The 13,462-nt window shown below is 43.7% G+C and overlaps 1 protein-coding gene across 1 annotated transcript in view; it reads right to left on the bottom strand.

Annotated features, from left to right (window-relative positions):
• Positions 1–13,462, bottom strand: part of ARPIN (actin related protein 2/3 complex inhibitor) — a 193,449-nt gene that overhangs the window by 148,571 nt on the left and 31,416 nt on the right. Inside the window, exons 2-3 of the mRNA XM_086958156.1 lie at positions 2,774–2,849; positions 2,442–2,574 (exon numbers count right to left, since the gene is read on the bottom strand). Coding sequence (XP_086814282.1) covers positions 2,442–2,574; positions 2,774–2,849 — 209 coding nt within the window. The remainder of the gene's footprint in view (positions 1–2,441; positions 2,575–2,773; positions 2,850–13,462) is intronic.

The raw sequence follows: 13,462 nt of genomic DNA on the forward strand, positions 1-13,462 counted from the left end.
CAGGCACTCCACACCACTTGGAGTCAAGCTAGCCGGGCTGATGAGAGGTGTTACCTCGAAACCGGTCCGGTCCTCGGATGCTTGATTCCGTTCTGGGAAGGAATTGGCTTTTGTAGTTCGGACTGGACTGTTCCCATGGGGTAACAGGGTCAGAGCTGATTTGCATATCGCCATTGTCTAACCCAGGGTGGTGTGGAGTGCAAAAAAACGATGGATTTGGGCCCAGATCTTTTGACTGGGGGAATGTGTGACATTGATCCACATTCGGTCCATCACTTGTTGTTTTTGCAACTACTTGTTAAACAGCAGGGTTTTAGGGATTTGCAGAAAGCCAGGAGGTTGTTTTCTGTCCTCAGACCTATTGGGAGTGAGTTCCACAACTTCACTGTCCCTGCAATGAAGCTTCCCCGCTCCTCCCACAGCCCCCCTCCCCAGGTGCCATTTTGACTTTGGGGACTGCAAGACTTGCAGAAGTTGCAGAGCGTAGCTTCCTACCAGGGCGATACCACAGAAATTTGTTTGCCAGGAAGTCCAGTCCGTGTCCATGGAGTGCCTTAAAGGCAGTACAGAGGGCCTTGAATTCGATCCTTCTTTTTACTGGTACCTAGTGCAAGGAGGGTAAGGCATGTGCTATCGATTGTGGTTTAGGGATATCGAGCAGCAGACGGGCTGCTGCATTTTGTAAGACCTGCATTTTATAGAGGAGATGCGTACGTATGTTAAGGAACAGCCTGTTGCAATAGTCCAGTCTGGACAGTATGAGCGCTGTTACCACCGCTTTCTGGAGCTCTCGAGGAATGAAAGGAAGGATCTTTCTAATGGTTTTGATCAAAAAGAAGCAGGAGGAGGTGATTTCATTTATTTGCCTCTCATAGGATAGTTTAGACTTAAAAAATTACTCCGAGGTTTTTCACTTTACTGGCAAGAGTGGGGGTTTCGCCCATTTCCTGTGACCACCATTTTCGTCCCCAGAAAGAGGTATCATTTCCAAAAAGTAGCCCCTCAGTTTTTCCTGCGTTCAGAGGTGTCCGTGTGGTCTCCAGTAAAAGATGCCATGATTCGTGTGTTATCGACATATGACACTGTTTTGAAGCCAAAGGATTTTTTGAGCAAGCAGGGGGGGGTAACCTATAAGTTGAAAAGTGTTGGGCTCAATGAGGAGCCCTGTGGCACTCCACAGGGCAGGGTGAACCAAGATTAGATATGTCAGTCAAGCTCCACTCGCTGTTCTCTGTCAGTGAGAAAGGATTTTAGAAGGGCCAGAGCCTGATCCCCATGGAGAAAAGGCGACTCACAAGCTGGTTGTGGTTAACCATGTCGAAGGCCGCGGTGAGGTCAAATAGGATCAGTGCTTTCTTCCTGCCTTTATCCAGAACCTCTCTGATTTCTTCAGACACATTTATCAGGCCCAACTTGGCGCCATGCTGACTTCTAAAGCCATACTGGGTACAATCCAGTAGCCTGTTGTCCTCCAAGGACTTGGTGAGTTCTGTATTTATGGCCTTCTCAACTATCTAAGTGGCAGACTCTTAAAAGAAACTTGACCACTGTTTCCCAAACTGAAGATCACAACCCACTGATAAGTTGCCAGACAATATTGGTGGCTGCAAAAGTCCACGCAATAAATAAAGCTGCCTTAAAATTCGGTATTATGTTGTCCCATTCGCGTTTCAAAGGCAGAGGTCAAATGTCAGGCTATGTCTTCTGCTCCTTATGTTTTTAACACAGGGGCTGGTGTCTACAAACTCCTCTCACTTTGCGTCAGAGAAAGAAAAGTAAAAAGAATGATGTGACAATCTAGCTGGAATACAGAGTGTGAAGGGAAAGGCCGCAGGTTTTCATTTTTGTAACACACAACAAAATGTAAATACCTGTATGAAATGTGCCCATTCAGCAGATAGAAAACAAAAAAATTAAGCACGTTGTTTTGACTCTGAAGTGTGATGGAAACAAAGATTTTAAAAGGGTCAGAACACATCAAGACTGTTTACTTAGTGATGCAAAAGCAATAAATAATAACTTAAACCTGATTTACATGCATTATCATTTGTGTGAAATAAAATGTAATCAATAAAACTTTGTTTGTACAAATGTAGTAAGTATTTCAATGAAAGATTTGAGGACTGTAAATGCTCATTTACAGGTCGACCTCATTTTATCCCAGACTTACTTGAAGTGAGACCACCATTTAATACAGGACTCCCATATCTTTGAAATTACCTCCAACACCCAATGTTTATAAAGTTTTGAAGACCTCTAAAAACATTTCATTTTACTACAAAACTGTAGATTACAGAATATGAACCAGTCTCTGCTTAAATTGTGACTACATTATCAGTATTTGCCCTCATTTTACACATGCAATACCTGTAGAACGACAAGCAACAGAAAGGGAAGGGTACTTCAAGTAATTAATAAAGTGCAGTTTACTCAATACCTACTATAAGAGGACAGGAGAAAGCCCGTGTTCACCTTCTTTGTGTCACTAAAGTTTGGTTCAATTTCATTTCCCTTTGGATCAAATTTTCGGCGATGGATTCTACTAGGTCTTATATACAGAACATACCACCGTTCCTGTTGAGATTTCAAGGGTCAAAGATTTAGAAAGAAGAAAAACAATTTCATACAGTACAACCTGTGCAGAGTGAACATTCACATCGTTAGCAACCAAGGAGATAAAACAACTAATTTGATAACAGTAAACTACATTTACAGAGCACACACGTTAGACCTATTAAACTACTACAGAATTAGTAGGACCCTGTTCACTCACTTTCTTGTTGTTAATGTCTGTAATTGCATGGCGGGAAAAGTCCACTAATTCTCCTTCGAGAATCACACCAGGACCACTGCAAGATAGAGAGAAGACATTACTAGCTAACGCATTAGATATACCTATTGGCTCCCATTTGTTGCGAGCATGCTCCAGAAAATTGTGCATATTAATTTCCTTAACTAGCTGAAAAAATCTACGCATCACAATTAATTCACTTTCTCTGAAAAGCACCATCACACTCCTAAAGTTATATGAAACTTTTGACATTAACAGAAGTTCACTCGCAATTGACAGTCTATAGATGATCACTGCGGAGGTAACAATAATAGTATGATCTAATACAAATTACAGGTGAGTCAATACGGAAAAGTCCTAATATATACTGTATAACATTTAGAATAGTTCATGCAGAAAAAAAAGAGTTAAGATGAGGGTCTGGCACGCTATGAAGAACGAAGTCAAGTTGACAACAAAACATTGTCTAAAAGAGGAACAAAAATTAACAAAAATGTGTGCTGCATCCCTAGACTATTCACAATGTCAGGCACTGCTGCTTCCCTGCAACATCTGCCTTGACAAGGTCATACTCACTACACAAGAAAGTAGTGGCAACATTTATTTTTCCAGTCTCATGACTCGGATACATCTACATGGGACTTTAAAAGGCTTCCAACTAGAATCCATAAGGAAAACAAAGACCAAATCAATTAGCGGGGCTGGTATAGCGCAGCTCGTTACCACTGGGGGTCTCCAGGCACTGTGAGGTGTGAGGTAGCCTCAGTCAGAGAGAGGTGGAGGTCGAAGACCCAGGCCTTGATCTGCTTCCTTAATTCATTCAGAGAGGGGGAGGTGCACAGGTGGAAGGGGAGGTTGCTCCAGAACTTGGCTGCGAGGTAGGACAAGTAGCGGCCCCCGCATCGGCTGCGACTGATGCGTTGGTCGTGGGCTAAGGCAAGGGTGGAGGAGCTCTTTGGTCAGTAGACAGTCAGGCTGTTGTTGATGTAGGTGGGTCCGGTAATGTGGAGGTCTTTGTAGGCGTGTGTGAGGGGCTTGAAGTGGCATCTTTCCTGAACACTAAGCCAGTGGAGGACCCTGAGGTGAAGGGCGATGCTGGATCTTCTGGGAAGGTCATGGACGAGTCTGGCCAACAAATTCAGAATGGTTTGGAGGCATTTGAGTTATTTGGTGGTTCTGGCGTAGAAAGTGTTGTCGTAGTTGAGTCAGCTGGAGATGAGGACTTGTGTATGAAAGCAGGCAGCGGAGACGGCGTTGAGCTGATGTTTCATGGTGAGATGGGAGTCGAGGATGATTTAGCGTTTGCGTACGTGATTCGACAGGGTGGGTGATAGGCCAAGAGCAGAGGGCCACCAGTTGTCGTCACAAGTTGAGGCTTGTTTCCGGAGATGATTACCTTAGTCTTGTCCGAGACGAGTCTCAGGCAGTTGGTTTTCATCCAAGGGGAGATGTTGGTCAAGGTGGTTTTGGAAGTTGTATCTTGTGGTGTGTGGGTCTTCTGAGAAGGAAAGGACGAGCTGGGTGTCTTCAGCGTAGGACACGATGTAGATTCTGTGGGTAAGGACGATGTTGGCAACAGGTGTCATGCCTTGTTTTTTTGAAACGATATGTAGGTGTTGAAAAGCATGAGGCTGAAGGAGGAGCCCTGGGGACCACCACGATTCTGCTCCCACCACGAGCATCGACTCTAGCGCGTTGAGAGGACCCCATTTCGGCCCTGACCTTTTATTCACTCTGGACGATATCAGCCGCTTAACTAATCCATGATGATCCCCATTCATATTATACTCTGAATCCACTCCTACCCATTGGACATTGAAATTACGAACATCAGCTAAAGCGCTTTCTATTCCAAAGGCGCTTTCAGGCATAGCCACCCAGATGTGGTTTATGTCACTATATTACAACAATTGAAGGCATGTATTCTATGTCCTGGAGATGAACCTTGCATTCTAATGTAGGGTTCGAAACGTCGACCATAATACACTATGGGCCAGATGTAGGAGAGAAAATACCGGTCGGTAACGGCCGATTTTGGCCGTTACCGACCGGTATTTAAGATTTGGCATGTAGGGGCCATCATTTTACAGAATCGGTAAATTTACCGATTCGGTAAAATACCGAATCAGTATTTTTACCGATTCGGTAAATCCAAATGTAGGTGACACTCCTAAGAGTGTCACAGGCCCTTAAGAATCGGTATTTTACCACCCAATCCAATTGGGTGGTAAAATACCGAATTCAGGTGTGCATGCACATCTGTACGTGCACACCTGTGCAATGTGACACTCAGACAAGCCCTTTGGGCATGTCTGGGGAGCTAGAGGGTGTCAAAGTGACACCCCCTGCACCCTTGCAGGATTTGGTATTTACCGATTCGGTAAATACCGAATCGGTATTGCCCATTGATTCCTATGGGCTTCGTGGCCCATAGGAATCAATGGGCAATACCGATTCGTTATTTACCAAATCGGTAAATACCAAATCCCACAGATTCGGTAATTCTTAAACTAGAATTACCCACATCGCCCCCCTTCATATTTACCGACTCTTAAATACCGAATCGGTAAAATTCGGTATTTAAGAGTCGGTAAATATGAATTACCTACATCTGGCCCTAAATGCCCATAATTGCAAATGTATGATTTGAAGCAATAGTGTACTTGTTGCATTTCTGTCTGTTAATTCACATGATCTACAGACCTTCTTCCCCTTGCCTCTAACCCTTCCCCCATGTCAAAATGATCTTAAGTGTGGTAGTTGGACACGGGCGGTGTCCCACTTGAATTTGCATAAGAAGTTTTTGTTATAATTTTGTTACATTACATTAAATACTGTCCGGCTGGACAAAGAAAATAGCAACTATTTAGTCTATATTTATTCCTTGAAAATATTTTAAACTGTCTGGGGACCACTGTCTTTAGAAAATACATAACTACCCAAGGTCCCTGACCTATTGCTTGGGTTACCCTTGTTTTTTTGAAACGATATGTAGGTGTTGAAAAGCATGAGGCTGAAGGAGGAGCCCTGGGGACCACCACATATGATGTTTTGGGTGCAGAGACAGGTGCAGAGACAAAGGGTGGAAGGTGGATGCAATAAGTTTGTCCAGAGCGGAAGAAGGTGATCAGTTGAGAGCCTTGCCTTAGATGCCTATGTGGTGGAGTCCGGTGAGGTGTAAGACTGTGTCGAAGGCTGCCGAGAGGTCGAGGAAGATGAGGGTGGCCGAGCCACCTTGGTCAAGAAGGCTTCGGATGTCATCCGTGATCAGGACGGTCCTGGTGCTGTGGTTTGGTCTGGATACTGACAGGGAGTGGTTATGTAGGTTGTTCTCTTCAATGAAGTTCATGAGGTGGAGGTTGATGTCCTTCTCCAAGACTTTGGCGGACAAGGGAAGGAGCGAGATGGATCAGCAATTTTGGAGTTTTTGGGGTTGGTTGAGGGTTTCTTTAAGAAGGGTTTGACTTTGGCACACTTCCAGGCATCGGGCACGGTGGTGGTGTTGTGGAGTCCTGCAAGGGCGTGCCTGATGGCTTCACTTCCTAAGCTGTAGATGTGGTGAGGGCATGGGTCCGAGGAGGATCCGGTGTGGATGGAGCGCCATCAATGTGTGTTATGTGTATGTACAGGTGAAACGGATATTTTAATACCTATGTGGTATGCAATTAATTTACAGGTTATAGAGCCCTAACAGTATTACTGATTCGTGGGCTGAAATAAGTTGGAGACAATACCCCATGTGCCGATCAGGAATTAGGGGTAAATGAAACTTCCATTCAACCTCGAGTTCTCCTCGCATCCTCCCTCGTCCGCGGAAGCCGATCAGCACACATTGATGGCAACATTAGTGAGTGATAGAGGGATCTGACCCCGTCCTGACGAAGAGGCAGGCAGCCTCGAAACATGTTGACACCATCAGGAGAACAAGCTCATTGACAAGCTGTGTTTTTCTCTGCCACACCAATTTTTAACAATACCAGCCTATGAGTAATAAAGAATTTTTAGTTTTCAAAAGGCCAGGTATTCTTTTAACCTCACTTTTCCTATCATTTTTTGACCCTACTTACACTAACAACAATACACTTCACATAGCACTTACAATATCTGAGTGCTCCAGCGTAGTTGCTAGTCGTAGCACGCCCCGTCCTGCAGCGGGGCGGGAAGACCCCGATGATGAAGCATGACACCAAGGGACCTTTTAGCATTTGTTCCTTGGCCTGGGTTAGAGGTTCCAGATTTCGCTAGCGGAGAAGCGGGGGCTGGCTGTGGGAACAGGGGTCCTGGCGTTCGGCGCGATCAAGGCGTAGATGGGTGAAGACTGGCTTGCCTTTGGTGCGTCATCATTGCCCCAGCAGCACGGCAGGGGCTGGAGGGTGGCGCAGGGAACTGGAGCAAGCCCGTCAGACGGGGACAGGGGTGGCGAGAGACTGAACACAGACTGGTCAAAAGGGAAAACTACCAAGAAAGAGAAAAATAAAAACAATAGAATACCAAAAACAATGAAAAGGCAAAACAGGGAAAAGGCAGCTGAGATTGGAGCGATCGGGGCACAAACCGGAGTTCGGGCTTGTTGGAAACAGGGGCAGGAGCGGTGCCTCTCAGCTACGTGGGCTCAGGGGGGGAGGTGACCTAGACCCAGAGGTCGTGGGCTACTGAAATCCATGTTGGTAATTAAATTATACAGACTATGCGCCGAAACCCTTATCTATAAACTACAAAAAAACTGAGTAAAAAAGCCTACATAGGCAACAAAGAACACCGACTGGGTCCCCTAATGCAGAACTGCAACTGCACAAAGGTAAGTTGAACTCTATCCAGGTTTGTAGAATCACATCAGTAGATATGGTCAACTAGAGCAAAGGTAGTCATGTCCAACATGATCTTGACAGAAACCAGAATCCTTTACATTCAGTAAATAAATTCAAGTGACCACATACATAAGGCCAAAGCAAACTCCCGAATAGCTCTAAAACAGATAGATACAGTGGTATCGAAGTAGCTGTTTGGCTTCCAAGATACAATTATAAATTTCAGAAGCTTTCCAAGGAACAAAAAAGTGACATTTAGGAGTATTTGAAAAGTGTTCCCAAATGTTGTCAAGAATGGTGTATATAAATCTTTTAGAAATTAAAGAGGTTGACCAGCCTTGCCACTTCAAGTGCTTTTCCTTGGATATGGGACTAATTTGTAAATGTTGTAGATTACTTTGCAGCTTTATAAGGACAGGTAAAGAAAAGCGAGTGAAGCAGATTGTGACACAGCATTCACTGGTCTTGAATTTAAATTGTCACATTAACAGGTGAAGCAACCACAGAGCTTCGAAATTACTTTCTTCCGAATATAGATGAAGTTATGTGGATAGTAAAAATTATTTTTAATTTAGGATTCCCCATATGGTAAAAAATATATTTACATGTGAATGTCCGAATTGGGGGGGATAGTATCCTAAACAAAAAAACATTTCAAGGTGCTACGTGAAAACGCAAAATATTAATGTATTTGAATGCATTTGGAATTCAGAGTAATTATTAGTCGTATACATGGCTTCTACACAAAGAGGTTGCAAACGTACAATAGGATGTCTGAACCAACAAGTACATATTTAGCTGAAAACGATACAGTGGGACATAAATCTAAAAAGATCTATGAAATATGTTCCTGTACTCTTGTAGGAAAAATATATTTTCACAGTGGTGGACAGCAGAGAAGGGGCCGTTAGACCTTATCGTAATGTTGGAGTTCCTCCATGGAAATGGAATACGAATAACCAAAATAAAGTCATCACAAGAGTAAGAACCCAAATCTATTATTTCAGTGGTGTTAACTGGAGATATCTCGAGAATTACTTCCTTGTCAAAATCCATACGTCATGAGATGCATCCAAGCACCCATATGGGATTTTCCTAGCATTCGTTCCTTTCCCCCTTTTTAGGTCGATCCTGGCAGCATGCATGCGCTGTATGCAAGACATGTTGTATTCACTAAAAGGAGTTACGTTTTTTAGGTCAAGCCTGGCAGCATGCATGCGCTGTATGCAAGACATGCTGTATTCACTAAAAGGAGTTAAGTCCCCCCTGCTGCTTTCCATAGGTGGACCCCACCGTTGCTATTCTTCACTGCCTTCTAATAGGTTCCCGACCTGATACATCACTTCCATTTTCTTGATGTGAAGCGCCGCTCAACTACACATTAATGCACCTTTATTAATCACCCTCCGCTGCCATGCAGGTACTATTTCTTCAACTCCGCCTCCCATTTTACCTGCCACTTCGCCCATCGCTGCTTGCTGCAACGGGGGAGATCCTGTGTGTCAGTATGGCTGGTCGCTTTCCGGCTCTGCGCTTTGTATTTTATTCTGGGATTGTCTTCCGCACTAAGGTCCACTCATGGCTTCGAGTGTCTACTTTGGGGGCTCTGTGCACACCATATTCGCTACCATCATACCTTGTTTTAGATAGTGATGTCATTTAAGGGTTCGTCCTTCGATAACTCAGCCCTTTGACGCCATCTGTCTTGGTTCCTATCCTTGCTACACAGACATGGTTCGTACCCTATTCCTTTGTCAAGTGTGTTATTATTGTATTTACTACAATTTCATTGCTGTGGTTTAGTCAACACAAGGATTTTAAATGCAGTTATATCAACATTACTAGTGATGGGACATACTCTAGCAGTTCCAGGGTAAGCATTGTGTATTTGACTTTGATAGTAAATTTTCCCTTGTTACGCTTTCTGGGGGTAAAACACAAATGTTGACTTTTTGAGAGTCCGTGCCCAATCTGGTTGCCAGTCTGCAGGATAGCCTGAAGTTCAGCCATAGGGGTGTTGCTGTACAGCTTTTCGCTGAGACTGCTGACCTTACTCGGTCATAGCAGTGTTATCATGACTGACGCATAGTTACATAGCGGAGTGAATGTGGAAAGTGTTCTTTTCTTCACTCTATGCCAACTAGCCTGTCGAGATAAAGGGCAGAAAGTGCTTAACAAAAATACCTCATTGCGAGTCCTCTCCTGGCATTCTGAAGATGAGTAATCTCAAGAGCATAAGAACGTTTTTGGCTTGCCTTCTGCTGAAATACCTCAAGCCATAATTAATCAAAATGTGGAGGCATGTTTCAAATCCCATCAAGTCCTACTACTACAAAGCAGAGCAGGTGAGAGGGGTTGATGAAGCATGAAATTATTAAATGGAGCTTCCTGAAAAGGACTTGGAGCCAATAGAGAGTAACATACAAGATGCTTATCTTTCTGGGGTCTTACAGCATATTCACACCAGGTTGGACTTTCAGGGGCCAGAACGGAGCATGAGATGGAGGACATATTCCTTCAATACCAATGCTTGCAGGCTTGCCTCCACACAGACCAGTCAACAAGCTGTTGAACAGGGTGAAAAAGGTGGATTATGCCGTTTATCCATGCTTTCTTTCACATCAATATCCATTGATGAATTTTCAGGCAGAGTTTCCATTGGTCGTTAAAGCATACTCTTTAATTACAAGACCTCCACCACGAGACACTAACATTTTATAAGATGCTGAAACAGCTGATTTTGTTGATGGGAAAGTGGAAATTACTGCCAAATGTGCCTAATCAGCTTCTATCCTTCCGATTGAGGTCAGTATTCATGCCACCTATGGTTCGGTCATTACCGCAGGATTTGCAAGCACTAGCAGAGGAGATACAGCAGACAGAGGATTGTACAGCACATTTACCTTTATTGGATCAGCAGGACAGATTTTTATCTGACATCTCTTTTGGCTGTCTTCTTTTTCCAAGTAGTACAAAATGCTGTTCTAGAGTTTTCCCGATTTCTGTTGCCTCAAGGCTTTGTTCTGAATATGCCGCAGTCTCACCTAGCTCCATCACAAAATCTTCAGTTCAAGGGAGCACTGTTCAGAACAGTTGTTAGTCGAGTCTTCCTTCCTGTTTATCACCAACACAAATTAACATCTTATCTGTCAAGCCTTCTATATCAGCCTTTGGCACGTAAATGGGTGAAAATTCAAGGGGAGATAAGGCCTGCCCTTTGATTATCATGTGGTCTCGCCTCCACCTGAAGTCGCTGGTACATCACATCCTCACACACTGCATACTATCTTCTGTTGATTACGATACTCTGATTCCAGAGACTCCCAAAATTTGCCAGCACCTTTAATAGTGTTTGGTTCCTTCTCATCTTTCCAAGGGGGTTCTTCTGGCTCCTCCCCTGGAACTATTAATAAAAGATTATGCTAGTCTGAGAGGCTGCGGAGAAGCATTGAAGGAGGAGTACAGTCAGGATCTTCGAAGCACCCTGAAATGTGTTCCCTTGTGATGTAGATGTTTCCGTACAACTGTCCAGACTTCCAAGTAGTCTTAGATCTGACTGTCATTGGAAACACTTTGAGGACTGGTGTTCCTCTAATATTTTAAGAGTTATTTCTTCTGATGAGTGATTTTCTATGGGGGGGTTTTTTAGGTCTTGCGCCTGCGTTGCACTGCGCAGCAGTTCTCCCGCAGCACGAAACCTTTAGTGAGGGAAAAACAGGGTTTTAGCACCGACCTAGGAATCGCACACGCTCGTGAGTGTGCGATTCCTTTTGTGCTACCCCATTGGTCTTTGCACGCGCCTTTTTATAATAGACTGCACGCAATTGGACAAAGGCAGGCGCAATGCTCTGCCCACGGCCTATTGGTGTCTATTACGCGCTTGGTACGCGTAATAGACACCAATAGGCCATGTGGTTTCAATTATCGTGCCCAGACACGGGCGTGATAATTGAAATCACAACTCGCTGTGGCGCACACGCGCACCACTCGCGGGCTGTCTTTTTTTTTGGATCCATTTCACATGGAAGCAAGTAAATGAAAGAAGCCGGGTTTTGTCCGGCACCACTTTCACCTGGCTTTGTTTTTCAAGGTGTGATTAGATCAGTCGCCACCTGAGTGCTAGTGTCAGAAAATAACATATTTAAGAGGGGAACCAAACCCTGAAACCTCTCACCTTTTTATCGTGTACTGAAGGCAAGAAGAATGCGATTCCAGCTCTGCAGCATTCCACCCGGCACGAGATATGGATCGGGAAAATAACAATTGGGAAGTCATTTTCACCAACTTTCGGACAGAAAGAGCTTTTGTTACTGCCCGGCCAAAGGCTGCTGCCCCATGTCAGGAAGCAGGGCTTACAGTATCCAACTCACTGAGTAAGCGCACAGTTTGACCCTTTCTAAACCCTCTGCGGGTCTCTGAGTAGTGTCGCACACTTTCCCAAAGTACACTGTTTTATGTGGATGAGCCATGTCGACTTATGTTTTCAACGGATAAAGCCTTTTGGGATTTTTGCGGCTGTATGTTCATCAGTGGTTGTTTGTGCATTGCTGGGATTCGTTGCAGAAGACAAGGAATCAACCTGTTATGTTATTATATGCCTTAGCGTAACAAACACGTGTACGGTGCTATTTTTTAAAATACCTTTTATAGACCTTTTTCAAATAACATAGTAGCAGAGGCATACTGTTTACCTTTTCTGAAAAAATGCTCAGTCATAAGGCACACAGAGCCTCGAGATTAATGAGTTTCTGAAAAAACAACAAAGCTATGTTGAAAAGTATGCCCTTAAACTAACGCAGTCTTGTGCTGTGACCGAGCGCGGAGAAAATCTCAAAAATTACCTACACATGAAAGTGCACCCCTTCACCGCATTGTAAACGGAGCACTGGGGGGAAGAATCCTTCAATACAGGACCGTCATGACGTGCACGAGTCAGACAAAGGACTCGATGAAGGAAAGACTATCCATACAGGGAGCGATGCTCCTCAAAGCTATGTCAGTGCAAAATACCCGGCTACTTAAAAATGTGAAAGGCATGGAAGGATGAAACCTGTCCATGTATGCACGTTAAAAAGTTACAAAGCCTATTTATTAAAGGTCGATATTTGTCAACGGCCAAATTGGCCAAACATCTTGCATATAATCACATTATGCACGGACCAATTATCAGTATGTAAGGAGAGCAATCATATATATGGTTCTACAAACAAGTGCAATACACAATCCTCATGTATAAAATGGAGGAAAAAAAAGTTGCATAATTTCTATTGTACTGGGGAAAGCAAATCATTATAGATCAACCAAATGTGTATAATGATTGATAATACAAGTGACTTATACTGATGGGGCCTATAACATTGTAAGTACTTTGACAGTGTTACATGTATTCTGGCATATAGTTATAGTGATTGATAATAGATGGGACATATACTGATGCAGGTATTTTGGCAGTCCTACATTTATTATAGCATATACAGTTATGTGGGTCTTGGTGTTAAAGGAGTTTGCACATGTCATATAAAGTTTAGAGGAGAGTTATATGTCGTGGTGGCATTCAGAACACCATAATGGACAATATATGCACAATATTACTCTGTCATTAGGCAAGCTAGCTTTGCATGGAAGGCATCCAATTCGTTCAGACCCTTCTGGATTGTGTCTAGAAGGTACATCCATTTGCACTCCCTATTATTCAGAATGGACTGGATGTTGCCCCCTCTGACTTCAAGTGTAGCCTTCTCCAGTACAAACCACTTCAAACTCTCAGGTGTATGTTGTGCATTTTGAAAATGTTCTACAAGGGGGCGCCTTGCACACCACAGTGAAATCTTACTGCAAAGATACACTCTCACAGACACACTCT

The sequence above is a fragment of the Lissotriton vulgaris genome, chromosome 2_1 (genome assembly GCF_964263255.1).
Source record: "Lissotriton vulgaris chromosome 2_1, aLisVul1.2, whole genome shotgun sequence".
NCBI lineage: Eukaryota > Metazoa > Chordata > Amphibia > Caudata > Salamandridae > Lissotriton > Lissotriton vulgaris.